The sequence below is a fragment of the Larus michahellis genome, chromosome W (assembly GCF_964199755.1).
Source record: "Larus michahellis chromosome W, bLarMic1.1, whole genome shotgun sequence".
Lineage (NCBI taxonomy): Eukaryota > Metazoa > Chordata > Aves > Charadriiformes > Laridae > Larus > Larus michahellis.
In genome coordinates, this window is record NC_133929.1 from 3,041,036 (window position 1) to 3,068,712 (window position 27,677).

The following is a 27,677-nucleotide window of genomic DNA, read 5'->3' on the forward strand; positions in this document are numbered from 1 at the left end:
ATAAAAAAAAAGTATAAAAATAGCCTGAGAGAGGGGGGATATCGGGGAAGACACCATCGCGAACAAGTCGAGGAGAACTCCATCACTGACTTCCGGGACCAGTCGACGGGCTGAGCCTTTCTTCCCCCTCATAGGGACGCCTTTGGGTAAGACTCAGACTATACCGAGTGCTTCCTTGGGGAACTTAGAAATCTCCCTAGAGACTCTCTTTCCTACATTTATAGCCAGGCTGTATCGTTTATAACTTTGTCGCGCGTTTTGTGTACTTAACAATCCTTTCATTTGCACGTGCTTTGCAGACAGTGTATTTATCACCGGCAATCCTAAGAACCTGTATATCTGTTGTTCAAATAAACTGCACTGTTTCAGTAGCTAGCCGTTTCGGTTTCTCACTGAACGCGACCAAAGACTGGAGAGTGGCCGTGCTAGTTCAGGAGCACGACTAGACTGAAGGTGCAGTCCACTATTAGTGTATCCAAATCGTAACAGTTTCATACACATTAAACGCGACTGGGCTGATAGTGCTGGATTGGGCATCGCTCAGAATTTAAACCTACCGCACCTGGCCTCCCACCTCGGTGAGGAGTGTTAGAACGCAAGGGGGTTTATCTTCTGCCAAAACCGCTTGGCCCCTTTTCATGCAACACTGCCTCAAGTCTTGGCAGAGCCTCTGAGCCTGTGGCCTGAGGCCAAATACTGCCAGAGCTGGAAAGGGTCAAAACAACATGGGCTCATGCAGGACAGCAGAGAAGAGAAATATCCAGGCAGGGGCAGCCACATCCAGCCTGGGTCTGGGAATACACCAGAGGGATGAGGAAAGGACCTCTGGTCCTGCACTTTGACTGGACCATATGGGGAGTGAATCAACTACTCTTGGCCAGGTGTGGGTCTGTCTCCTTCCTTCTCCCATGGTCTGCCATGAGCCAAGGATAGTTAGGGACAATCTATCTCCTTCTGAAGGTCTGGTGTTGGCTGTGGCCGGAGGCAGGACAAAGCCTGCAGTGCAGTGTCCCAGCACAGGTACTCCTCAGATCCTTCCCAGGGATGGTCTGAAATCACAAGGCTGTGTAGCAGGGAGCTCAATCAGCACCTTTTTTATTAATATGCATCATAAATAAATAAATAAATGCGAGACACTTTGTTCTAACAGGGAAATACAAATTAAATATGGTGCAACGTCTGCTAAGCAATGTACAAGCAGGTGGTAACCTTGCAAGACCAGGGCCCCTCGCCATGGGGAAGCCAGCCGAGGCACGATGCTGCAAGTAGCGTCAACCCGGCCAAGGCACCAAATGCTGGCATGGCCTTTCATTAACACTTTTCCCCACTCGACGCACAGCGGGCAGCATGAACATGGCAAGGAAGGGGTTGACTGGCATTGCCTCTACCGAGGACCCCAGGACCCCCCCCTTGTGCTCATACGCAACACTCGCCCCCTCCCCACCCCACGACACTGCTCAGCAAGACCAGAAACCCTATGCCAAGGGGAGCACCACCCCTCCCTCCCCATCTCCCCGGCTCCCTCTGGGATCACCCCCCTGCTCTACCTGCTGGGAGCGCTGCTCCCAACTCCAAAGAGCACCCTTAGCCCAGTCAGGGACCCTGCCCTCACCCCCTCACCTCCTACCCACTCTTCACTGAGCATCCCAGGGCATCCTAGGCACTGGCTTCCTGCTCAGCATGGAGGGCACAGGGACACCCCCCAAAGCATCCATCTCCACACAGGGTGGCTCTACCCATCCTGGACCTATGTAACACTGAACATCCATGCTCCTTCGTCATGATTCCACGCACCCCTTTGCTCCGCACGCACACACGTACCCTGTCCTCCTCCCCTGGCTGTGGCCAGGCACGGCCCCAGGCCCTGCAGTGTGGTAGTGCCAGGCCACTTGGCCCGCTACAATCCACCAGGCACCACTATTACATGTCAGGACAGGGCTGCTCCAGTGTGGAGGAGCCTACCTTGCAGCCTCCCTTCAAGCTGCAACGCAACCCATCAGCCCAGCCTTGCAGAGACCTTGCCAACACATGGTGCTCCTTTCCACCCCTGCGGCTGATGATGCCAGGGATGCTGAAGGCTGCAGACTGCACTGCCATCCCTGGGGAGGGGATGGCCAGCATCCTGCACCCTCCAGCATGAAACTGAGCCATGCAGTGGGGCAGCACTGCCCTGGCAGGAGCTTCTTGGGTTCCTGCTGTGTACGAGTCTATGGCCTACGGGTGCTGGAGATGGCATGGAGTGGAGGGGGCTCAGACGGTCCCTGGTGTGGCTTGCAGAAGGCCCCAGGGGACAAGTCAGCCTTTGGCAGCTGCACAAGGAGGAGCAAGAAGGAACCACCTACGGTTACTGCATTCTGTAACGGTAAGAAACTAGCAAGAAGCTGTGTCTGTTTCTCTGGCAGGGTGGGCTTCCCCAGATGAGCCTCAGCAGCTCACGGTACTGTGTTTGGCCTCCCAGCCACGTCAATAGTCCTCGTCCTCCAGGTGGGTGACGTACATGATGGGCACCAGTCCCTTCTTGGAGTCGAGGCTGCACTGCAGCCAGTCACCATCCACCTTGGAGATGACCTGCAGGATGTCCCCCTTGTTGAAGCTCAGCTGTCCTGCCTCGGTGGCAATGTGATGGCAAAGAGCTTTCACTTCACTGCAGGCAGAGGGAGGGGAGGAAGGGTTAACTTGCCACAGCACACACACTCCATTGAAGCCCAGGGACCACCACAGGCACAGAGGAGCGAGGAAAACACCCCCTGCCTCCCTCCCCAGCCAGGATCTCAACTGCCCCCCAGCTCCCCATTGCCTACAGATTGCAGAGTTGGGGTGGACGGATGCACAAGCTGTGTCACTGCCCTGATTCGTCTCCTGGTCCATGAGTACAAAGGGGACCAGGTGAACCGCAACAGGCAGAGCCGTGCCAACCCCAACCCACCATGTCCCAGCACTTGCAGGACGGCCACGTGGCACCGCTCACCAGGGAGGGTGGGCAGACAGGCCCCAGGCTGGCCATGCCTCGGGGGGCACTTCAGGTGGCTCTGGCCGGGGGGGCTCTGGCTCAGGGACTGCTTCTTGCCACATGCTTGCTCCGACCATCTGGGCCACCAGCTGGAACATGGACTTGTCCAAGCTCAGCCAGCCGGAGGGCAACCTGCAAGAAGGAGATAGAAGCAGGTAGTGGCAGGGAAGTGTACCCGGGGGGCAAGAAGCAGCTGCTCTCATGGCAAGGTCATGCCTTAGAGGTCTGGATCCATGCACAAAGTGCACTGTCTCCTGGCAGGGAGGTCTCAGCATCCTGCAGACACACCGTGGCCTAGACTGGGAAGGACATTTCCAGTGGCCATACAAGCAAGAAGGGTACAGATGGAGAGGCAATGCGGGGAGGGCCCAGCCACACGGGGCAACTTCACGCCTCCTCCTCACCCGTTGTGAGCAACGGGGATGGCTCCATGTTTTGCTCTCACTTAGTACGTGTTTTTGGGAGGGATGGGGGCAGTGCAGCAGGGGCCCTTCCTGTGGAGAGGGGGCTTAGGAGCCAAGGCAGTGGTAGAGCTCAGGCAGAAGATTGAGCAAGGGTAGGAGTTGAGGAGGGAAACGGTGGTGTGAGCAGGCAGGCAGGGCTGGGCAGGGGTGACAGATCTCTCTGTTCACACATTGCCTCTGATGTACCACCATGGTGTAGCCCAGTGGTCGGCTATTGACCTGACTTCCACCTGCACTGCTGCAACCCCAGGTTAACCAGCCCTCCCCGGCCCCATCCTTACCTGTTAGGCTGCCTGGGCTCTTTTTGCACCTTCCTGGACCCAAACAAGTGTCCCCACTCGATGGGCTGGCTGCCCTTTGATGCACTGATGCTGCTCTCCTCCTGGGGGGCTGCTACTGCTACTCCCACTCTTTGCTGAGTCCCAGTCTCCTTTTCCTTGCTGTGCTTCAGCTCTGTAAGCACTGAGTCTGGGGGGCTGCCCATCCAGAAGGGCCTGCTCCATTCTTTCACCTCTTCGCCGATGGGTACCTGCTGGGGCTTTTCCAAGGGCTCTTCCGCAGCTTTAGGACTTGGCTTGCTGGCAGCCTTGGGCCTCTCCTCCAAGGTACACTCAGCCTCTGCACCCTCCACCACCCCTTCGCGGGGGGGTGGTGCCTTGCGGGTCTCTGCTGACCTGGGCACAGCATTCAAAGCTGCCTTCTTCTTCTCATAGCAGATGAACTTCGAGACTTCAGACGAGCCCTCGATGTAAATCTGAGCGCTCTGCATGAGCTGGTACCACCAGCCTGTTTGCTTGTCCTTCTCCTCCCACGTGCTCTCTCGCACCTTCCTCCGCTCTTCCTCCCTGTTGGGAGCCCCCACCCCCTTGACCCTCTCACTCGCAGCTTGCTGGGGGCTGTGGCCTGGTGAGATGTCATCATCTCTGGCACCCACTTTGCATGCTTCAGGGGCAGTGCTGCAGTCGTAAGGATCATCACTGCTGCCCCGTGTCCGCATTAGCTGCAGGGTGGAGTGTGTGGAAAGCAGCAGGTCCTGCTTCACACGCAGCAGCTCCTTTTGCTGCTGCTGCTCTTTGCCCATTTGCATCAGGTGATGCTCAAAAAGGAGGTCTAGGTTGAAGGGTAGCAGGGAGAGAGGCTGGAGCAGGAGCAGGAGCTCCTCAAAAAGAGGCTGACACACACTATGAGACAGGCACAAGAAGCCTATCGGCTGGTAGTGTGACAGGATGATATCTGTAGGGCAAGAGACATTTAATTAGATGAAAGACCCTTGCCACCTTTGTCAAGCCGCCAAGAAGCTGCTGAAGCTATGGGGAAAGGAGTTGGACAATAGTTTTTGGTCACAGCTGTGGCTGCAGTGTGAGGCTCAGCACTGGGTCAGGGAGCACCAGATGTTCTGTGAGCTCTGGACAAACTGGCCCAGGTCCTGCTTCCAGTCATGCCTGCAGCCAGGACCTGCCTGTCAGACTGTCCACCAGGATGACCTCTGCCACAAATGCCATGTGAGTAGGGTGCAAATAAAGAGCATCAAAGAGGGTTGGCACACATTAAGATTCTCTTCCCCACCTCCTGGAGATGAACAAGAGCTGCAAATCTGGCCAGTACCAGTCCCCTGCAGAGAGAAAGGTGTCGAGGACAGCTGAATACATAGAATCATAGAATTGCCTAGGTTGGAAGGGACCTTTCAGATCATCTAGTCCAACCATCAACCTAACTCTGACAAAAACCAGCACTAAACCATATCTCTAAGCACTATGTCTACTCGTCTTTTAAATACCTCCAGGGATGGTGCCTCAACCACTTCCCTGGGCAGCCTGTTCCAATGCTTGATAACCCTTTCAGTGTCAAAATTTTTCCTAATATCCAGTCTAAACCTCCCCTGGTGCAACTTGAGGCCGTTTCCTCTTGTCCTATTGCCTGTTCCTTGGGAGGAGAGACCAACCCCCACCTCTCTACAGCCTCCTTTCAGGTAGTTGTAGAGAGCGAGAAGGTCTCCCCTCAGCCTCCTCTTCTCCAGGCTGAACACCCCCAGCTCCCTCAGCCGCTCCTCATAAGGCTTGTTCTCCAGACCCCTCACGAGCTTCGTTGCCCTTCTCTGGACCCGCTCCAGCACCTCAAGGTCTTTTTTGCGGTGAGGGGTCCAAAACTGGACACAGTACTCGAGGTGGGGCCTCACCAGTGCCCAGTACGGGGAGACAATCACTTCCCTAGTCCAACTCACCATGCTCTTCCTGATACAGGCCAGGATGCTGTCGGCCTTCTCGGCCACCTGGGCACACTGCTGGCTCATAGTCAGCCGGCAGTCAACCAACGCCCCCAGGTCCTTTTCTGCCAGGCAGCTCTCCAGCCACTCTGCCCCAAGCCTGTAGCGCTGCATGGGGTTGTTGTGACCCAAGTGCAGGACCCGGCACTTGGCCATGTTGAACCTCATACCATTGGCCTCGGCCCATCGATCCAGCCTGTCCAGATCCCTCTGCAAAGCCTTCCTGCCCTCAAGCAGGTGGACACTCCCACCCAACTTGGTGTCATCTGCAAACTTACTGAGGGTGCACTCGATCCCCTCCTCCAGATCATTGATCAAGATATTAAAGAGAACCAGCCCCAATACCGAGCCCTGGGGAACACCGCTCGAGACCGGCCGCCAAGTGGATTGGACTCCATTCACCACCACTCTCTGGGCCCGGCCCTCCAGCCAGTTTTTAACCCAGCAAAGAGTACTCCCATCCAAGCCATGGGCAGCCAGTTTCTCCAGGAGGATGCTGTGGGAAACCGTGTCAAAGGCCTTACTAAAGTCCAGGCAAACAACATCCACGGCCTTTCCCTCATCCACCAAGCGGGTCACCCTGTCATAGGAGGAGATCAGGTTTGTCAAGCAGGACCTGCCTTTCATGAACCCATGCTGACTGGGCCTGATCGCCTGGTTGTCCTGCATGTGCCACATAATGGCACTCAGGATGATCTGTTCCATGACCTTCCCAGGCACCGAGGTCAGGCTGACAGGCCTGTAGTTCCCCCGATCCTCCTTCTGGCCCTTCTTGTGGACGGGCGTCACACTTGCTAGACGCCAGTCAACTGGGACCTCCCCGGTTTGCCAGGACTGCTGGTAAATGATGAAAAGTGGCTCGGTGAGCACTTCCACCAGCTCCCTCAGTACCCTTTGGTGGATCCCATCCGGCCCCATAGACTTGTGCATGTCCAGGTGTTGGAGCAGGTCCCTCACCATCTCCCTCTGGATTACGGGGGCTTCATTCTGCTCCCCGCCCCTATCTGCTAGCTCAGGGGGCTGGGTACTCAGGGAACAACCGACTCTACTACTAAAGTCTGAGGCAAAGCGGCATTAAGTACCTCAGCCTTGTCCTCATCCTTTGTCACCATGTTACCGCCTTCATCTGATAAAGGATGGAGATTCTCCTCAGTCCTCCTTTTATTACTAATATATTTATAGAAGCTCTTTTTATTGTTCTTAACATCGAAAGCCAGGTTAAGTTCTAGTTGGGCTTTGGCCCTTCTAATTTTTTCCCTTCATAGCCTCACAACATCTTTGTAGCCTTCCTGAGTGACCTGCCCCTTCTTCCAAAGGCCATAAACTCTCCTTTTTTCCCTGAGTTGTATCCATAGCTCTCTGTTCAGCCAGGCCGGTCTTTTTCCCCAATGGCTTGTTTTTCGGCACATGGGGACATGGGGACAGCCTGCTCCTGCAGGTTACAGTCTTTCCAGGGATCTGGCTGGGCTGAACTGTGGATCCTAACAAAATGAACTAGCATTTCTACCTGCAGCATTCATCTTTCACTTAATTTGACCACATCTGCAGTGCCCTCCCCCACCAGCTTTGTTGTCAGGTCTCACTCCCAGGGAGAGAGTTTGGAACAGGATTTGTGGCTGTTTGGCTCCAGTGAGATAACAATCTTACACCATAGACAGGACTTGCACCTTATCTCCAACCCCTTTGCCTAGCCTTCTGCATCCTGACAGCCCTAGCTATTGCTCACACTTCCAGCTCTTAATGATGGCTTGAAACAGATGGTTGTCTTCTGCTCCAGAAAAACAGGGTGCTTTCTCTTGCCACACTGCTCAGTACAAAGGCAAGTCTATTTTCCTGTCCGCTCCAGAGAGAAGTGCTGACTGCACACACAGACCCGAGAAATGTCTGCTGTCAGCCCCCAAACCTGCCAGAAGATACTGGGCTGGACTTCTTGCAGTGCATGGGGCCCTGGGCTGAGCACAGGCTGAGCCAGAAGCACTCCCAAAGGATCCAGCAGGTCAAGGGTGTCTGTCTCACTGTGCACTTAACACTTAGTCATGCTGCTTCTAAGCATCTGGCAGCTTGGCCATTGCTGCTGGGTTATCTGTACATTCCAGAAACATTTCTAGTTGAAAAAAACAGGTACATCCAGTAAAATCTGCTTTTAATTTGTCAGAAGGTTTTCATTTCCATTTCCCATGCTTGAAGGGTTTCATCTAAGTGTGCGCACCTCCAGACAGATGAAGCTCTCAGGCACTGGGCAGGGAATGCAGAAATTTGAGGAGGGTTGGATCTGGTCTCCTGCAGGTAGGTTCAAGGATCTGCATTGGGGGTGATAACCTTGGGTACTAGCTGCAGCTGGGAAGGACATGGCTGGCCAGGCTCGCCACAGCTCAGGTGGAGGGAGCTGCACGGAGCTTTGACTTCCACCTCACTCCCTTTAGCTGAGCAGCCCTCCAGCAACACGTACATTGGGAGCAGAGGGGAGCAGCCTAGGCTGAGAGACCAACAAGAGACATGCGTGCCTCAGAGCTTAGATCTGTGCTCTATATTGTGCAGAATTTGGCCCCCACTGCAGCCCGCAGCCCTTAGGCTCTTACCTTCATGGTCGTAGAGGTGGTTGAACCAGAACTCCAAGGACCGGATACTGCAGGAAGGGAAAACAAGCAGGGAAGGAAAGAAAAAGTGAAAATCAATTCACTCCCTTCATCCTAGCTGTTCTACAAGAAGAAGCAGTGTGGCTGGAAAAGGGCATTTACACAGCATATCCCTGTGAACCTCAAGACCTAGTGAAAGGACAGTCGTTCACTTCCATCAGCATGCACTGACCACAGCCGGCCAGCCTGTCACAGAGCCAGTTTGCTTTACATGAGGCACTGTATAACCATAACCCCTAACAACCATGTTTCCATCCAGTTTCCTCACCATTTAGCTCCTATGCTCTTGGCAGAGCTTAGCTTTGCTGAGAAGGGCTCATGAGAGGTAAATCATCTACAAACATGAGACCATTGCTGCAGGCTTGGCCCAAAATATGCTGGTAACCTGTGCCAGCAGGGGAGAGCTGAGCCATCCTGGGTGGGGAGAGCAGGGCAGAGCTTGCTCCTGCTTGTAGGGGTCCCCCAACATTTGGGGATATTGGGGACTCTGTTGCCACTGTCAGAGCTCTTGCTGACCACTGGAGAGGAGAAGGGAAATACCATCCTAACACCATTCATCCCTTTATCGCGGCCGCCTTCTGTTCAACACAGAGTGTAGTGTGCACACTCCTTATCCAATCTGGGAGGGTCAGCCTTGAGTCCTGAACCAGGACTCCTTCAAAGCCTCATGCACTGGGATTCACTGCAGCTCCAGGAAGCAGTGATTTAAGCAGGGATTTTCAGGAGTAATTTATGCATATGTTATGTCTATCCCTATATGAACCCTGACAGACAGACTCTTCCCTCCTAATGTTTTGGGGCTAAAACAAGCTGACAATGTTCTTCAGTGGGCTACAGCCAGCCCTTCTCAGTTCTGGCCTGGTAGGGGTAGGTTTTGATCCTTCTGGAGTTCCCTGAGGCTCACAGCTTCTTCCTTCCCTCACCCACAGCTGGGGAGTGGCTTCCCAGGTTCCTTAAGTCTTTTCATTGGCAACTGTGCCTGCTTGCAGTCAAGGACCAGCACCTGCTGCCAGCCCTGGACAGTGACATGCAGTCAGCCCGGGGAGCCTGCTTACTTGAGGAGGCCAAAGATGAATGCATTGAACCTCATGGTGTGGTTGGTGAGCTCTGTGTACTGGCTGATCTTGCTATTTAGGCTGTGCAGCAACTTGGTAGAGGGGCCTATGGAGAGAAGTGAAATGTTGAGATTAGTTGTGGTCAGCAAAGCCAAAACGGCATCACGGGAAGGAGCATCAAGGCAAAGACAGAAGTTGGCTGGGTGCCCATGCCCATATGTGCATTGCCCCTCCACCAATCATCAAGATGAGCTCGCTCCATCCCAACAGTTAGACTTCACAAGGGGTGAAGTTGTGGTCTGTCCCAAACTGCCACTCCAAAACTTTGGGAGAGTTTCAATGGACGAAAGTACCCCAGAGACCTGTCTCCCACACTTCAGGGACAATCACGGCCTTCAGCTCAAAATCAGCAGGTAAACAGAATATTATGGTGAGTGGTTATAATTTGGGGTATCTGCAATCACAGAGATAACCCCAGAGTTGGAGGTTTGCCACAAACAGGCTAGGAGGCTTCCCAGCCCTGGATGTAAGCTCTTCATGATGCAGAAATCAGTGTGGCCCTGCCATCTGTAACCTCAGAAAGGAGTTCTCCTGGATGGTAGCCACTGCCACAATCCAGGGTGCAGACTGGTACTAGCAGAGGGTGCAGGTGATGCGGGCATGCTTGAGCCAAATGAGCCGTGTGTGCAAATTTTCTTACAGACCAGGCTAGAGCACAGTTCTGCCTTATACCGTAGCTGTGCAGGACTAAAGATGAAGGTCTAGAAACACCCTGGAAACTTAGAGGAGGGAAAAGGGCATTCTTTTAGGGTTTATTTCTGTCTTTTTTTTTTTTTCATTGCTAGGGTCTGTTATAGGACAATTTAGAAATTTCAGGAAAAATTACAATAAATATTTGGACAGAATAGAGCAGTGGCTCTCCCACCTTGCAAGAGCAGGTCAAGGTGCACCTTGTTCCGCACAGGGAGACAGGTATTATTCTGCATCCCCATCCTTATAGTCAACCTTCCTAGCACCTCCCAGCCACAACACAGGAGTACCGCAGAGCAATGGGCATCGCTGCACACCCTCCATACCTAGCTGGGTGGATGCCTCCACCACGCTCCAGGGGATGTTTCTCCTCTGGCCAATGATCATGTCCAGGACATAAGCCTTGAGCCCGTCACTCAGGATGTCCTGGACAGCAGGGCACAGGTATTTCAGGATGAGATGCCCCACGTTGGGGCTCACGGAGCTATTCCCAAGTTTGGCCTAAGGGAGAACAGGCAACAGGGAGAGGGTTGAGTAACTGCTCTATAAGGTACGGACGCATGCGAACAGTCCAGTCCCACTTGCCTACTACAGATACCCAGCAGGCAATATCCAGGCTACAATGATGCTCAGCAGCTCCTTGAACAGGCAGGCTCTTCCCCTTCACCCTTGCTGCCTCATACACCAATTCTGGGTTGATCCCTGCAAGGTCTGCCCCAGGCTGGGATGAGGCAACAGCTTGGGAAAAGAATATCCCAGCTTGAGAAGAGGATATCCCAGTTAGAAGGGATGCCCAGTTCTCCCTAAGGGTATAACAAGGCTTTCCTGCTGGAGGAAGAAGAGAGTAGGAGCTTTTTCTGCTGCTGTAGATTTTCTTGTTGCTATTTTTGAAGTAGGAAGCAGCAAGCGACATAGGAACTTCCAGTACCGAGGGTACTTAACTCAGTGACATGCTGAGCTATGATTCCTAGGAATTACTATAAATAAACAGGGCGAGGGCAAAATGGATGGACAGAGCCCAGGTTGAGGTGAGGAAGCATGTAAGAGCCCAGCATCAACAGAGCAGGGACATATTCTGCTGCATACAGTCCTTGAGCTGCCAAGGGGTCTATCCAAAAGGGTCAGCCCCAGATCTTGCACATCACATCAGTGGTCCCAGGCAGTTGTGTTCAGGGCACAGATTTTACCAGCTGAGCTGGAATTACACTGGCCAGTTGGCACAGGTCCACGAAGGTCCTGAACTGAGACTTGAACTTCTGGGTCAGGAATAATCCTGCCAGATTCATTGAGCTTTGGGAGCATCAGGGACAGGTGCTGCCTTTTGACAGGTGAATGCTCAGCCCTTGGCACACTGACACATAATGAAATCCCAGATCAAAACCACAGTGCTGTCTGGCAAGTAAAGTAATGGGGGAATGTTGCGATTATTCCCCAAACCAACAGGAAACTCACGGTGAAGCTTTCAAAAGCTGTGGAAATCCAAACAGCTCCAGTTATGCTGCACAGCAATCTCTGCATCAGCAACAATTGTAATTAGGGGCAAATTACCCTGGGCTCTGAGATAAGATTGAATGGGCTTGGAATCTGTCCCAGTCAGGTTTCTCCTTGGGGATGGCACTCCAGGGCAGTTGTCATGTCCAAATGGTGTCACATTGCTGCCCCAGAGTCCCTGCGACTGAAGCAGAGCATTCAGCTTTGAGAGGAGGCACCACAAAGATGCTGAGTGTCACAGGACTGCAAACACTGACTGGTGCAAACAGAAGTGAGCTTGCTCTGCCTGCTCTCCCCAAAAATGGGAGATGAGGGGAGCACAGGCCAAAGACAGCCAACCCCATGGGAAACCTTGATGAACTCTGAAGCTAGTGGGTTCGTGTTAAGGGCTATAGGGGAAGCCCAACTGCCCCAGATGGGCAATGACTGATGCACTTTTTTATCATTATGGAGCCCTGTGAGACATCAAGGGACTGGGGACACTGCGCTGTGCCCTGGCATCAGTGCCAGAACAGAATTGCTGGATGGGTGGAGGAGGGAAACACAGCTCTCCGCTATATGAGAAAAAAGAGCTGGTGTACCGCATCAGACCAGAAGTCCAGTTGGCCTGAGCTGGCCTGATATTCTCTCTTATAAAGAGCCATGAGAAAGTACATAAGAAAGAGTCAAACCAAAGCAAACATACATAATAATTCCCCTTAATACTCTCCCAGCCTACAACTACTTTCAACTCAGAGACTACCTAAGCTGGACATGATTCCTATGTGTTTAGTTGACTCAATGAATTTCTCTTCCCTGTATTTTTCTGATCTTCCCTTAAATTCACATAACCTTTTAGCACGCCCAGCATCATACAGCAAGAATTGTCACAGATTTACTATCTACTGCATGATGTACCATTGCCTTTGTTTGTTTTGTTCTTGGTACTACTAGCTTCATTGGATACCCTGTAGTTTTTTAACTGGAAGAGAATGGAGAGGCAATCTTTCTCCATCCTCTCCATGTCACTCATGATGTTGAGAAGCCATACTGAAAGCAAGATTTACCTTCACCCCTGGATCCCTGCTGGTTCCAAAGTGAGCCACAATCAGGTCAACAGCAGTGTTGATTGCCTTCACCAGACCTAGAGGGAAAGACAGAGTCAAAGAGCTGCCTGAGGGGCTTCTAGGACAGACCCTGACCAAACACTTCATGAAGAAATCGGGCAGGGCATTTCAAGCCCATGTCAGCACACATGCCTTCTCTGGCGACGTGATCAGCTCATGTCGAGTCTCTGCCAAAAGCATGCAGAACCCCTCCTAACTCCTCACCAAATCTATCCCTTCTGGTTCCAACACTCACATATCAGCCCAACAGTATGACAACCTTTAGAAGTGGCTGAAGCGTAAGACACCCTGTCAGTGTTCCCAAGGGACATGGACCATCACCTCCACGCACCATCCCTTGAGGGAGCAGAGATGGGGTCTGAGGCAATGAGTCTTTAGCTGCTTTTATCTTACAGGGTGGCATGGCAGAAGCCATGCATTTGGCAAACATCAAGGGCTACCAGGATGATGAGGGGACTGGAACACCTCTCTTATGAAGAAAGGCTGAGGGACTTGGGTCTCTTCAGTCTGGAAAAAAGAAGGCTGAGGGGGGACCTTATCAACGCTCATAAATACTGAAAGGGTGGGTGTCAGGAGGATGGGGCCAGGCTCTTCTCATTGGTGCCCGGCGACAGGACAAGGGGTAACGGGCACAAACTTGAGCATAGGAAGTTCCATCCCAACATGAGGAGGCACTTCTTTACTTTGAGGGTGGCAGAGCACTGGCACAGGCTGCCCAGAGAGGTGGTGGAGTCTCCAACTCTGGAGACATTCAAAACCCACCTGGACGCGTTCCTGTGCAACCTGCTCTAGGTGACCCTGCTCTGGCAGGGGGGTTGGTCTAGATGATCTCCAGAGGTCCCTTCCAACCCCTACCATTCTCTGATTCTGTGATTCTGTGAAACTATGTAATGACTTTCAGTAACAAGCCAGTGGTGGGTAAGCTGACATCTGCATCGGTATGATGCAAGAACAAAAGTGGAATAGAGGAGAAGGCTGCCATCTGGTAATCACCAACACATAGCTGGCAAAGGCATGGGAACCGTTCTGCACATCCCTTGCCTCTGACATGATACCGAGACAGCTGTCAACAACCCAGTCCCCAAAGCTTGCCTCTACCATGGGTCTCATCACAGCCATATCTTGTCCTGCTTTGGAATCCTTTCTCCCGCCCTTTTACATAAACACTTTACCATGGAGGACCCAACAGACCTTTTACCTAAATTACAAAATCTCAGGCTAGCACATCTGCAACATCACACAGATTCACAGATCTACCCATGTATACTGAGACAGGGGTGGCAGCATGCCCTGCCTCAGGGTCATACTCCTGTGCCTGCCTGCTCTCTCTGCCCTTTCTTGTGGACTTAAGATCCTTTCTAATCATACTTCCTGGGACAAGCAACTCAAACATACTCTGGCACGTGGCATGGTGCAGAGAACACAAGAACCTGCCGTGGAAACAGACATCAGTCCAGGGGGACGTGTAGTTACGATGCTACGCAGAGAAGGGCAAGGAAAGAAACCATTATGTCTACAGAGATGAGACAGAGAGAAGCACTATTTGCCTTATGCTGTGCTATGCCACACCCTCCTCCACTGACATGAGACGCACGGACTCACCCTTCTTCTGCAGCAGGTCGATGGAGATGGACTCTGTGTTGCCATCTGGGGAGAGGCAGAACTCAGCAGGGGGGTTCTCTGCTAGTGAGAAGTAGTCAGGGAAGAAGTCAGTGTAGGTAAGCTGTAGTTGCCTCATAGACTGCCCTGCAGGGCCAAGACAGGGAGGAGAAGGATCAGCCCCAAACCCTTATACCAAAGCCTCTCCCACATTGTTTGCTTTTCCCAGAAGCAACCTGCACCAGCAGGAGTCCTCACACCAGCCTGTCCAAGACAGCAAGGCTTGTTGCTCTTCCAGCAATGGTTTGCAACATGAGCCTGTAGAGTTCAACCCCGCAGCCCACCCATCATCTGGCTCCAGCTTGACTGGGGGCCCATGGGCACTGGAAGATACTGTGAAAGGTTCACCCTCATGAGCTGGTGCTAAGGAAAACCTTGCTGCACCAGACTCTCAGGGCTGCTGTGCAGATAGCCCCAGCAAGTGGGGTCAAAAGTAGAGCACAGAGAGAATCCCTACTTGTCACACACAGGCATCCACAGGCAACAAACTACATGCTTTCTGCCTATCCCCTGAGATGGTCTCTATTTTCAAGGGGTGACTTTTGCAGGAGCTCTTTCATGTGCTCGATTTCCATCTGGTTGATTCCCCAGCTCTGGGCTAGGCATCTTCCCGTGAAAGAGGTATGAAGAAACTGTTTGGGTTGGCAGTGAGATGTAGAGTTTTGGGGAATTCACTCCATGACTTGGGGCTGGCCTCAAGAATGCTCTCCTTCCCACAGACAGACCCCTCTGCTCCTCCTGGAGGACTCTCAAAGGTTCAGCCAAAAGCAGCCTGCCACTCTCAGCCCTTCCTACACAGGTTTTGGAGGACAGAGAAGACCTTAAGGGCAGAGCATGGAGAAGACAGAGCCCTACAGTGTTGCCAGCTGCCCCATGAGAGCTACAGACCAGCACCTAGCATGCTGCCAGGGTTGGGGCAGATGGGCAGACACTGTGGGGCACAGACATGAGATCTCCAAGGGACACAACTCCTGTATGAGACATGAACTACAAGCTGGACACAGTCCAGGAGCACTTGCTGAGGTCTGAGCTGGCTCTTGGGCCATTCACTTTCCCCTTCAATCCAGCCCAGAGCTGGACCTGACTACTCTCACCTTGTGGAGAAGGGAGGCTCCACACAGGGTGTACCCATCAGTGAGGCAATTTTCACCTTCGTCTTGTACCCCTCAGCCCCACTGTGAGCAGATGCAGAGCAGAGCAGGCAGAGCAGTGATGAAGCCAGGCATAGCTGAGATACTGAACCTGAGCCCCAAGGTCATCTCCCAAGACCCCCCCAGCAGAAAGGTGGTGCACACCGTTCAGCTTGCAGTGGAAATGGCTAGTGTTGAGCGTGCCAGGAAGCTCAAAGATGGGGTTCGGCCGGGGCTCTTGCTGCCTCTTGTCTAGGCTGCCTGCTAAGCCGGGCAGCCCTGAAACGCGGTCCAGACCCAGAGGGTTCCTCCGCCTGTACTCCTGCCACTTCAACGCTTGGGGGGAGAGGTGGTTTGCTATAACACCGCAGCACCAGACAGGAGGATGTGAGCAGACAGGAGGACATGGAGGAGAAACAGAGAGAGAAAGGATGAGAAAGAGGAAGGACAGAGAAAGAGAGACAGCAAGTTAGTTAAAAGTCCAGCAGTGTTTCAGGACGTTCACATACATACATGAAGGGAGGTGGAGGCCACAGCCTGGCAGAGCAGGGCAGGAGCCTGGGCAGCCTCATGGCTGCAGGCAAAGAGGGAGCAGGTTTGGGGTACAAGCACCTGGTGTGGGGTGCTGTAAGATCAGCAGCCCCATGCTGCCCTCTCCAGAGACACAGTGTAGAAGTCAGGACTGGACAGACATGCTCTTAGCATACGACTTTCTTTTGCAGGCAGAGTGATGATGGGAGCTGTTGGGTGCTGCAGCACCCAGATGCAATTTTGCCCCGGGCTGCAGCTATAAGGGAGGGTGGTACTATAGGGAGCAGGAGATGTTCCAGACTAGCATGTCCTGGCAGATGGGAACCTACCACTGAGGGGCCGCATTCCCATGCTGCTGAGGGAACCAGAGCTGCTGGTCTCACTGCCACTCCTCCAGTGGGGATCTGCATGGCCTCCCACTCTGCTCACGGGCATACTGTCCACCGAGAGGGGCAGGAAGGACTCACTGTGGAGTCGGTACTCGGAGAGTGGTGGGCTTGGCTGCAGCGATGCCTCCTTCTTGGGAACAGGTTTGGGGTTCTCCTTTTGCCTCAGGGCATCAGCTTTGTTGGCTTGGGAGGGCTGCGTGGCACTGACAGCAGGGGAAGGCCTCATAGGAAGGAGGCTGGCAGAGATGGGGCAGGATCTGCTCATGGGAGGCTGACTTTCTCCAGACCTCTCTGTGGTGGGTGAGGAAGAGGAGTCCACGCTTTGAAAGAAAGGCACGTTGCATTGCGCAGGAGAGTAACTCCCCAGGGGGGATGGACGGGTTGTCTCGGGGGCAGGTTTCTTAATGCAGCCACCATTGCAGGAGGCAGCTCCATCCACTGAGCGTTGGGTCAGGAGCGTGCTGTGGGCTTGGCTCCCCGCTGATGCTGACTGCTCTGCCGAGGTGGCCGAGGATGAGGACCGTGAATTGGAGGAGATCTGCTGGATGGAAGGCCAGTTGCTGGACAAGTTGTAGAGTTGGGAAAGGCTGGAGGCAAAATGGCTGTGCAGAGCACGGGCCTTGGGTGGCTTGCTGAAATGGTGCTGGAAAGCAAAGGGCTGGATGGGCAGAGTCGTGGGACGCTGGTCCTTGCTGTAGCGTACCACAGGTTTGCTGTCTGTGCCACCACCTTCAGGGAGAGAAAGGGGGACAGAGTGTAAGGATGGGCAGAGGGACAGTCATCGTCAGCCTATCAGATCACAGGCAAAAGGGACCCTGCTCTCAGCTGCGGGAAGAGGATGAGCTAGAGGCCAGGGACACAAGCAGAGTAGTTCAGGTCTGAATGGGTTACACACATCATGAGCTGGCAGGGTAAAGACATGTGGCCCCAAATGCAGAGTTTCCAGCTGTTGACAGCTGTCTGTAAGAGTAGGGCACTGCACTGGGGGCTTCTCTCTCCTGATAGGGTCACCAGATTCCCATCCTTTCCCCATCCCTTGCTCCCAGGACAGCACAAGCCATGGCCCCAAGCGCCTGCCCTCAGCCTGCCTCCATCCAGGCAGTACCACAAAGACATGGCCCAATGCACTGTGGTACAGAAAGATTTCTTAACCCGACTCACCCAACGGAGCACAAGCATTACATGCAATAGCACCGCAGCTCTGCATCCCACATTGCACAGTGCTGTCGGAAAAGCCGCTTGCTTCCTCTTCTCCCTCCCTCCTCTTTCTCCTGTAACTGTTCCCCCTCTGAGCACACAGCTCCCTTCTTCCCCCTGCCTGTACCAGACCCAAGCAGGCCGTTCCTAACCGAATCAGGCCGACAGCAGAATAAGAAGAGCTTCCAACCCTGGAAAAGGCAGGTCTGCTTCAGCAAATGACTGTCAGGGATTTCCTAAGGGTATGTGCTGGGGTGATCTCCTACACATGCATGCCTGCAGCTCCTGGTGGGGCCACAATATCCTGAGGCACACAGCTGAAGCGTGACACGCTGTGCACACAGTGCACAACACACACAGCACTGGATGCACACACGGGTCTGACTGGGATCCCTGATCGCTACACCGCATCCCAGCATGGCATGGCAGCTTCTGGCTTGCCTTCCCCACCACTTCTCCAGCCCACAGCAAATCCTGGGACAAAGGACCCATCCCAAGCAGAGCCCTGGTGTTACTTTCTGCCTGTGGGGTGTGCCAGGCCTCTCTCCCTATAGCTAGTCTTTAGCAGGTCTTGCTTTCCCTCTCGTCCCTTCTCAGACCCTAGACCCTCTAGACCCTCAGACCCCTTCATGCTAGACCCTAGAGGGTCTCAGACACTCTAGGGGTCATGCTGCTCTCAGCTGGCATGAGGCAGCTCTGCCTCTATCTCCAGCTGCAGCAGGAGCTTTCCACACAGCACTAATGCCTGTCTTGCTGCCACAGTGCAGAGGAAGGGACCGCAGCAGGGGGTGCAGGAACTGCTGGTATATATTGCCCTGAGAGCTCCTGCCTGCCCCCTCCTTCCACTCCCTGAGCAGCTCTTGCTGCTTCCAAGCACTCCCTCTGCAAACCAAGAGGGCTGCTCCCACAGCTGCCTTCTCCCAGCAGAGACCTGCCTTCCCTGCCATCCCACACCGAGTGCATATTCAAGGCTCAATAAACAAACAGGACAATACACCAAAACCTCTTGCTCCAAAGGCCAAAATCTCTCACACACCTTCCATGGCAATGAATGACATGTTCTTCCTATCTCTCACAAGAAATTTTCAGGGCATTAAATGGAGACAGTCAAGTCCTTGGCATGTTAGGGGCTATCTACCGCAGCAGTCTGGTCAGAGCCCCATTTTAGATAGGCTCTTACCTGTGAAACAGGTACAAGAACTGTCTAGGGCAGAGATGGAGGTCTCCTGCCATGCTGGAGAAATGGTCGCGTACCTCTGATGGGACTGTCACGCAGCTTCCTCACCAGGACATGTAACGGCAATATCGAGGTGGAAAGCAATTAATGTATTACAGACTTTCCTGCAGAGGGAGCTGGGACAATTACCCTCCAGAGGAACCTTTGCTGCAATCCAATGCTCTGTGGAGGATATGGCCAGGATATTCCAGCAGACACACAGCTTCTCTAATCTCTGCAGGACTCATGTTGTAAGTCCTGGCAGAGACTGTGTGAGCTCCCTGACCCTGCACTGAGAGGAGACTGCTGGCTATGCCTCTTCCCTCCCCACCTCTGCCCCATGTGGCTCCAAAGACGAAAGGCTAAAAACTCCTCAACGGTTCCCTTCCCTTCGTCTGCTGGGAACATGGCTCTGCTGAGCATCTTCAAATCTCTGTCTTGGGAGCTAAAGGCAGGTGGCTCTCATGGACTGGGGGAGTACAACGCCCTGGAAGGGAGACAATTCTCCAAGCTGCACAGACCCTAAGTGCTAATGCCATGACCTCCCTTATACAATATGAGAGGTTTGCACAAAACCTCAAAAGGCTTTAGAAATACAAGGACAGGACACTTGCACTGATCTGGGTCTGAAATAAGCACAGCAGGGCTTTGTCCCAAGGAGTGGCAGACCAGGAAACAAAACTGCACAGGCACTGGTCTCCCATCACCATGCAGGTTCCTCTGCTGCTCCCCTCATGTCCCAAAAAGCAGACTTTATTTTTACTTCTCCATTCTGCCTAGTTGGGCTCCTTACCATCTGCTTGGGCTCTAACGTCTCTTTGTCCGTGGCCACTGGCAGAGCTACCTGAGAAGCTGGCATCTGCCTCCATCAGCAGGGAGAGAGAGGCTTGCTCACCTTCCCCATGCCCACTGGGGACGATCTCACTGGAGCCTGAGTCTTTGGTGGGACACAAAGCCTGGCTGTCCCCAAAAGCGTGATTCAAACAGAAGCCCTCGCAGCTCTGTTTCAGGCTGTGGACAAAGGGCATGGGTGGAAGACCCTGGCTGCGGCGAGCTCTTTCTTCAAGGAAGGTTGGGCAATCTCGCTGATTCTCGGGGATAGGTGAGAACTCCAAGGAGGAATCGCCACTGGACTGGAGTGGCAGGGGGGTGCCGTTCTTTTTCCTGCCTTTAGCCAGTTCAGCAAAAGATGTCACTCGCTTTGGGGGGGAATTCTGGATGGGTATTGCTGGACTTTCACTCAGCTTGACTGGACAGCTCACCATGCGCTCCAAAGAGCCCAGCCTGCTGCTAGGACTCCTATCCAGGTTCTGATCATAGCTCCTGGAGCGCTGACAGCTTGTGTTGAGGTTAGGTGGTGACACATTCACATAGACCTGACCCTTAATCATGTTCTGGGTGGCTTCTCCCTTTGCCTCCTCTTCACTGCACTCCACATTACTTTCTTCTTGTCTCAGGTCAGGTCTTCTAAACAGATAGTATTCAGTGGGCTGGGCTGGGCTACCTTTGGTATGGTCTTCCGAGCAGCTAGTTATGGAAGATCCTGCTGGGCTGGGGGATGACTGGGAAGACAAGTCACACGTGACTAACTTATAATAATTCTGAGTAGCCACAACAAGCCGTGCTTGGCTTCGGAAGCAGGCAGTGAGATCTGAGCTCTCCAAAGTACAAGGCTCACAGTGGAGGTGGCAGGAGTTACAGTTAGCATCAAGGACAGGTGAGGAGGAGTGTTGACACCCACACACCTTCCCCGAACTCTCCGGGTGATGTGACCCACAAGACATTTTGGATTCTGTGGGCGATGAATGCAAATCCAAGTAAAAAGCTCCTGTGTCTGAGTGGCTGCAGAAGGAAGAGTCAAAGGACAGGTTGGCTGAATTCAGGTTAGATTGAGAATGGCCGTTCACTTTGTTGTAGAGAGCACTGAAGTTCACCAGCACTCCATCGGAGCTGTTGCAGGAAGAGTCACTTATGTAGCCCATCTTTTGGTCAATCACTTCGGACTGACTTGATGAACTGTAGCAGTGACAATGCTGGAGCTCTGACCTGGAACAGCTGCATGTCTGTCTGTGCAGGGCATCCTGATTCCCCGGCGATTCACCCGTGTTCTGGTTCCACTCCTGGTTGCCACCATCGAAGGAGAAGCTGCCACAATGGCAGCTGCATTCATCCAGCTCCATGCATTCTGAGGCCTGGTGGCACTGGTTTGCATTGTTCCTCTTCTGGACGTCATCACTGCTGATTTTGTCCTCTTGCCCGTCTACCACACCGGACTGGCTGGCCATGTTCCAGGATTTCACAATGTGATTGGAGTCATGGAGGTGGAAAGGGGGCAAGGCCAACTCATGCAGATGAAAGGGAGGTTTTCCAGCCACAAGGGAGTTGTGAAGGTGGAAAGATTTTTGACCCAAGTCATCCCCAAAGATGCTGAGGTCTTCACCCTCATTCAGCAGGAAAGGGTTATGTTGCTTACTGATACTACGGACAATCAAGTCCCTCGCTTTGCCACCTTTGCTGTCTGAGGCCTCTGCTGAGGTTTCGGAGGCCTGGAGAAAGCTGCTGTACACCAAGGAGTCAGTTTGTGAAAGGTTTCTGCCCAGAAGGGCAGAGGTCTGTGTAAGGCCTAGCTCTGGCTGGCAGAAGGAGTCGGTCCTTTTGCTCACAGAGCAGCACTGTCTATCAGGGAGCTGGCAATGCACCAAGGGAATGTGATGGACAATCAGTGTCTCGCCAGCCAGTTTGGGTGAACTATCCATGGTGAGGAACGCTCTTCAGGACATCAGTTAAGCTGGTGCTACCCATGGACAGGTAGGGGCGCGCATGAGAGGCTGGGAGGACACTTCTCATGGGGGAATTCAGATACCTAGAGAGAGACAAAAACACAAAGGAAGTCACGTCTCAGGAAAGGCAGTGACTATTTAAAGCATCATTGGTTTGACTGGAGACTTCATGACCTAAACAGACTGGTCCTCGTCAGCACAAGTACCTGAGCACAAGGTCCCGAGTTCTCCTTCTTCAGGGAAAGCACAATGTAGGACAAACATGTCCCCCCAGGTAAACAACATCCACAGCCTTTCCCTCATCCACCAAGCGGGTCACCTTGCAATAGAAGGAGATCAGGTTAGTCAAGCAGGACCTGCCTTTCATGAACCCATGTTGACTGGGCCTGATCACCCTGCTGTCTTGCATGTGCCGCGTGATGGTACTCAAGATGATCTGTTCCATAACCTTCCCAGGCACCCAAGTCAGACTGACCATGACACTGCCTCAGGCCCCCATAGCCCTGCTCCCACAAACACCTCCAAAACCTTCTCAGGTCTTCCTCACTCCTCTCTCCCTCCAGATCCAGTGGTAGATATTGAGTAAAACACCCCTGGTTCAGCTGCCCGAGCCCACCCCAGGGTGTTCTCATCATGCATCCCTTTTGCCTTGAAATCTCGCTACTTACTACCTTGAACTGACCCAGCTGCAACAATCCTGCTGTTGAACCCCACCTTCCAGATCTGACAAGCTCCTGAACCAGCCAGATTTGGCTCATTTGGTTTCTCCTCCAAACCTTTCCTTCTACCCTGCTCTGAGCTCCACTTTCTCAGTGGCTTCTAGGATGTGAAGCACCTCGAGGTGGACAGTGTACAAAGTACTGGGGGTAAGAGGGTCTTCTTGGAGCTGGATGGAGAAGACCTTCCTGTCCCTGGCTAGGTCAGGCAGGGTCTTTGTGTATGGGAGGGAATTCCCTGGGTACTCCTCATTTTGGTCCATAACCCCAAGGCTGGCTCGCTCACACTCCTCCAGTCTCCTGTCCCTGAAGAGACCACCACCAAGCTCTTCTCTGAGCTCCTTTCCAGCTCACACACTGTTGCGTGGCCTCAAGCTTCCATGAGTCCTGGCTCCCTGTGCTGTTGCAGCTCTCCTGGGCAGACGTTCTTTCAACTCTGTGGTTTATACGTCCTCTCTCTCTCTGCTTCTCTGGACAGAGGAGAGTGATTGCTCTACAGTCCAACACAATCGGTGTTCTGGGAATGGGTGCTGTCACCCAGGATGTTCTTCGCCACCTGACTGGGGCCAGTTGGCCCAGAGCTCCATGGCAGATCCCTTCCCAGGAACCACTATGCTCAGCACTACAGGACAGTGCTTGGTGTATCTATCTGTATTACCCCAGTAGAGGAGCAACACTGATGGGTTTCTGGAAGCTAGGTCTCTCCTAAGATCTATTCAGGAACATCAGTACACCAAGTCCAGCTGTCTTCCATACAGCTTTTGTGAGCTTAATGGGGTAAAGCCTTCTAGCAAACTTGCAGCAAGAGGAGCAGCAGCACTGTCACGTCCTCCCTGTTTCCTTGGCAGTTTCCTGGGCTTTGGAAACCAGGCACTTTTTTTGTCCCTGTGAAGCCAGCAAAGGTGCAAGGACTCATGAATACAAACTCGACATGGCATGATCTATGGGAGGTGATGAGCTCTAGCTCTGTGAGACCATTCTCTAGGCTTCCAAGAGTACATCATGTGTGGGCTGTGCGTACTCTGCATACACTGCTCTAGTCCTTGCAGCAGGACTAAGTCTCATAGAGTCATCTCAACACATCTTAAATGCTTTCTAATACAGATTTCCTGCTATAGCATACAGCAGATGTGTACATTTTGCCCATAATAAAGACAGCAAGCTACATACCTTCCTCTCAGTCAGGCTGAGGCCTCAAGGTAGTTGATTTAATCATCCTAAACATGATTGATGGACTGTTTCCTGAAGGTCCAATTTGATCATCAATGAAATAACAGGACTCAGACCGTTGGACTGAAGAGAGAAAACCCCAAACCACCTGCAATTTACAATCAGTTTTATTTCTGATAGGGAAGAACACTGAGGGCTCAAAACCATCCACAAAACCACAAGGAAAGGAGTAGCTTTTGAGGATCAGGCTTCGTGGAAAGCATTGCTAACATATCTACCATGTTCCCCTACAGTAAAGTCTATTCCTGTGTCAGACCTCACAAATAACAGAAATATATTTGGGGCTTACCCCTGTCCCTATCCCATACCTGTCTTTGAGGGGCCTCAGTGTGGGGCGTACCTACAGATCATCAGACACAGCCATAGGGATAGGGGTGGGCTGAGGCCAGGTTGGGATGTCATCCCACAGGTGTGCGTGGGGGGTGTGTGTCAAGATCAGGCCTGGGGAGGATAACCCGGTCAGACCCAGCCCTGGGATGGCTGGGCAGGGATCTTCTTCCTGCACAGCACCAGCATGTGACCCCGTGTGATCTGGGGGGCTGGCTCCCCACATGTTGCTGCTTCATCTCCAAGATGCAGTGTCTGCCTCAGTCAGGGCTGCAGCCTGTGCTGCCGGAGCCCAGAGGCTCTTCTGGCAGGGAGAGCTGGAAAATGCCCGCTGGATCCCGGCCAGAGCCCAGCCCCAAGCCCTGCTGTGGGGTCTTCCTCACCCGTCTAGCAACCTTCCCAACCCCACCAGCCCTGCACCTTCTACCACGCAGGGATCTTGCAGCACCGTCAGGGGGACAAATGCCAGTGCACCATGCCACCCTGACCTTAGGAACCCCCCCAGTCCCTTCCCGAGGTGATGATAAAACCCAGACATCCCAGTCCCCTACAGCACATCTCCCCCAGAGCTGGGGGGAGAACCCCAGACCTATGGGCAGAAGGAGGGTAAAGGGAGCCCCAATAGAGCTGGGGTGAAGAGGGATCCCTCCAGGGTGACAGCTTGGGCATGACGGGTAATCACAGTCTTCCTTGGGCCCAGCAAAACATCTAGGAGGTCTGCAGGGAGCTGTGCTGGCCTGGGAGAGGGGTGGCATTAGGGCATCTTTGCTGTCACCCGGTTGGTGGCAGCAGCCGGGGCAGGGACTCCCTCTTGTGGCACTGGCCATCCAAGGCTGCCATCTCTGCTCCCAAGGTAGCTTATGGAGCCGCAAACTCTACCCGTGGCCTGGCCTCCCCCAGGACAGGTGAGCTGAGAGCGGAGGTGTGAGGGTGAAGACCCCAGCAGGGTACAGGGGTCAATCCTGGGTGCTGGGCAGAGCTGTGGCAGGCCCTGGGGGTTGGATAACCATCCCTCCTTCCCCTTTGCTCTGACTGCTACAGCAACCTCTTTCCAGGGGAGGGAGCAGGACCTGCTGCTTGCTTTATATAGTGAGCATCTCCCCACCTTTCTGAGTCCATCTGTGCATGCCCCCCCGCCATGCCCCTCTCCTCAGAAGCATGAACCCAAGCCAAGCAAGACTCTCTGCCCTGGCACTGCCACCTTGACGCGTGTCCCTCTGCAGTACCAGCCAGCCTACGGCCCCGTTCCCAGCCTGCCCAGGCCTGTCTGACCTTGTGCTGCAGCCCACACGTCTCCCAAATACACCCTCACTCCCCTTCGCTCTCAGACTGCAACCCTCTTCCATCTGTCTGTGCACTTGCTGACTGCCCAGAAAGATATTTTTAGCACACAAAATTGGACATAAGCAGGTCACAGCTGGGAGCAGGGTGGAGTAAGGCTGGAGGGATGCGGGATGTTGCATTTTGGTTTGAGGAAGATGTGCTCAGAAATGGGGTTTCCAGCTCTGACCTCCAAGCAGTTCAACATCTGGTCCAGCCGTTCCTGCTCCCATCCCCAGGGCCATCTTCAGCACATCCCACCCTGGTTGTTGGACAGGGAACCTGGCTAAGCCCAGGAGGTGGGAATTGTAAGATTTGGAGTGACATCTCAGGCCAGACTAGCTTCCCCCCAAACCCTGCTGCCTGAAGGTGCCACTTTCAGGGAAGGCTCTCTGCACCAAGACCAATACTTCTGACCTGTTCTTTCTGCTCCCATGTTTCATACCAACATCACTCTTTCTACCCTCTGGCAGGGGTGGCATATTGTGCCTGTGGTCTCTCTCACTGCCTGAGTGGAGCAGCTCTCTATCTCCTAAACAAATCCTTTGCCCTGCCGCTCCTTCATTGCACAAGCCTCTGCATTGCTCCTGTTCAAATGCTCCACCCAATCCCATATGCTGGCCCCACAAGCCCTGCTGGCTCCCCTAGCCTTCAGCCTCTGACCAAGGCTTGTTGTGGTGTGATGCTGTTCCCCACAAAGGCTGGGCAGGTGGAGGAGAAGGGGGGAGAAGGGCACTGTGTCCTGGTAAGTCAGTGTGAGTGGTGGGGATGGCACAGTGCCCAGAGCCCAGGGAGCAGCTGCCCTTTGTTGTATAAATACATGCATAAAGTCACATGCATTTCCAGCCCAGGATCAAGGCAAGGGGAAGATCCTGAGCAGATCTACAGCAGTGCCACAGCTGACTTGGGGGCAAAGGGAAGGTCCTACCTCATGCAACAACCTCCTGTGGGGAATCCCCACTTAGCCTGGCCCATTCCCCTTTGGCCAGTTGAAATCTCACGTACCCAGGGCCATGAGACAAGCCGGATGGGGAGGCAGGTTCCCAGGTGGGAGGCAATGGGGAGGGAGGGTGGATGCTGCTTCACCCCGGCCATGGGGGAAGTCAAGTCTCTGGCTGGCCTGTGATGGTCCTTCTTTGTGCGAGTCCAGGCTACAGGGCATCCATACGGATGCTCCTGAATGTCCCATGAGAAAGAAGGCTCATGGGAAGCTCCCACAGAAGGCTGTGCCACCATACAGAGAGACCTAGACAGGCTGGAGAGTTGGTGTAAGAGATGGACTGTAACTTCCCTGAGGAGGGGCAGAAGGCCCTCCAAGCCTTCAATGGAATGCCTCAAACACTCGCAAGGAAATAAATAATGCAGGCCTGGCCTTCAAAGAACTGATAAGGCTAACACTTCTGGCGCCTGAAAGCGTGGGAGAACTGTCTTGTGAAGACAGGATAGTTCTGCCACTCGTGTGGTGAGCTCGCTAGTTCTCAGTTCTCAAGGCCGTTGCGTCCGATGAGTGACCTTTGCTTCATTATCTGCGAAATGCATATGAAAGCGCACACCCTGCATATGCTAATGAAGATTATAGAGATCATGCTAAACATGTATGACTATGGCACTCGTCTCTCCACCCAAATCATGCTACACGTCACCTGGGGAGAAGGGAGAAACCTGAGACGAGGCTGTCCTCGGCAAGGGGGGTGGACCGTGCTAATTCAGCAAACAGAAAAGGGGAAAATGAGGGGGGGAACAAAGAAGAAACAGAAGAAGAAGGTAGTGCCTGGGAAGATTCTTCCCAAGAAAGAAGACCATGCCTCGGAAGATTTTTCCGAAGAAAGAAGACCGTACCTCCGAAGATTTTTCCAAGAAAGAATAAGATTATGCCTGGGAAGATTCCCTGAAAAAAGATGCTGGAACCAGGACCTGTGATCTTTTTATCTCTGTCTTTTTCTCTGTCTTTTCCTTTCTCTTTCCCTCAGTTTCTCTTTTCTCTTAGATTTGTTAAGTAGTGACCTTAAGTACGACCTTAAGTACCACTTGCCATAAGTTGTCCTATACCTGTTGTTAAGTAACACAATGCATACCTCACCACTTGCCATAATTTGATATATACCTAACCAATTATCGTGGACTTGTTAAGATCTATGCTAACCATTTTGGGAAGTTAATAAATGTTTCTATATGGACCTTGAGATTTATCTCACCTTAGTCCGCACCGTTGGGAATTTATGAATCTGAAGTCACTTACCCCCCCTCTTTCCTGAGAGTGGGACGTGACAGTTGGGCCGAGAGAAGCCTTATGAAATTCAACAAGGGCAAGCGTAGGGTGCTGCACCTGGGGAGGAATAACCCCCTGCACCAGGACAGGTTGGGGGCTGACCTGCTCAGGAGAGCAGCTCGGTGGAAAGAGACCTGG

The 27,677-nt window shown here is 53.1% G+C and overlaps 1 protein-coding gene across 6 annotated transcripts; it reads right to left on the bottom strand.

Moving 5' to 3' along the window:
• Window positions 1-1,079: 1,079 nt before the first annotated feature.
• LOC141735568 (AP-4 complex accessory subunit RUSC2-like) lies at window positions 1,080-26,532 on the bottom strand. 6 transcript variants are annotated; one of them, XM_074568570.1, is made up of 13 exons: window positions 23,564-26,532; window positions 21,884-21,996; window positions 19,691-21,760; window positions 16,425-17,213; window positions 15,730-15,921; window positions 14,378-14,521; window positions 12,716-12,792; window positions 10,505-10,679; window positions 9,429-9,534; window positions 8,317-8,363; window positions 3,756-4,707; window positions 2,969-3,142; window positions 1,080-2,644 (listed from the first exon to the last, which is right to left on the bottom strand). In XM_074568570.1, the coding sequence occupies exons 3-13, from the start codon at window positions 21,651-21,653 to the stop codon at window positions 2,464-2,466; spliced, it is 4,800 nt and encodes a 1,599-aa protein (XP_074424671.1). In that variant the 5' UTR covers window positions 21,654-21,760; window positions 21,884-21,996; window positions 23,564-26,532; the 3' UTR covers window positions 1,080-2,463. The 6 variants fall into 6 exon arrangements, with proteins under 6 accessions (XP_074424671.1, XP_074424675.1, XP_074424676.1 ...); XM_074568574.1 differs by lacking the exon at window positions 23,564-26,532 and having other exon boundaries at window positions 19,793-21,760; window positions 21,884-22,968; XM_074568575.1 differs by lacking the exon at window positions 23,564-26,532 and having other exon boundaries at window positions 16,563-17,213; window positions 21,884-22,968.
• Window positions 26,533-27,677: the final 1,145 nt, after the last annotated feature.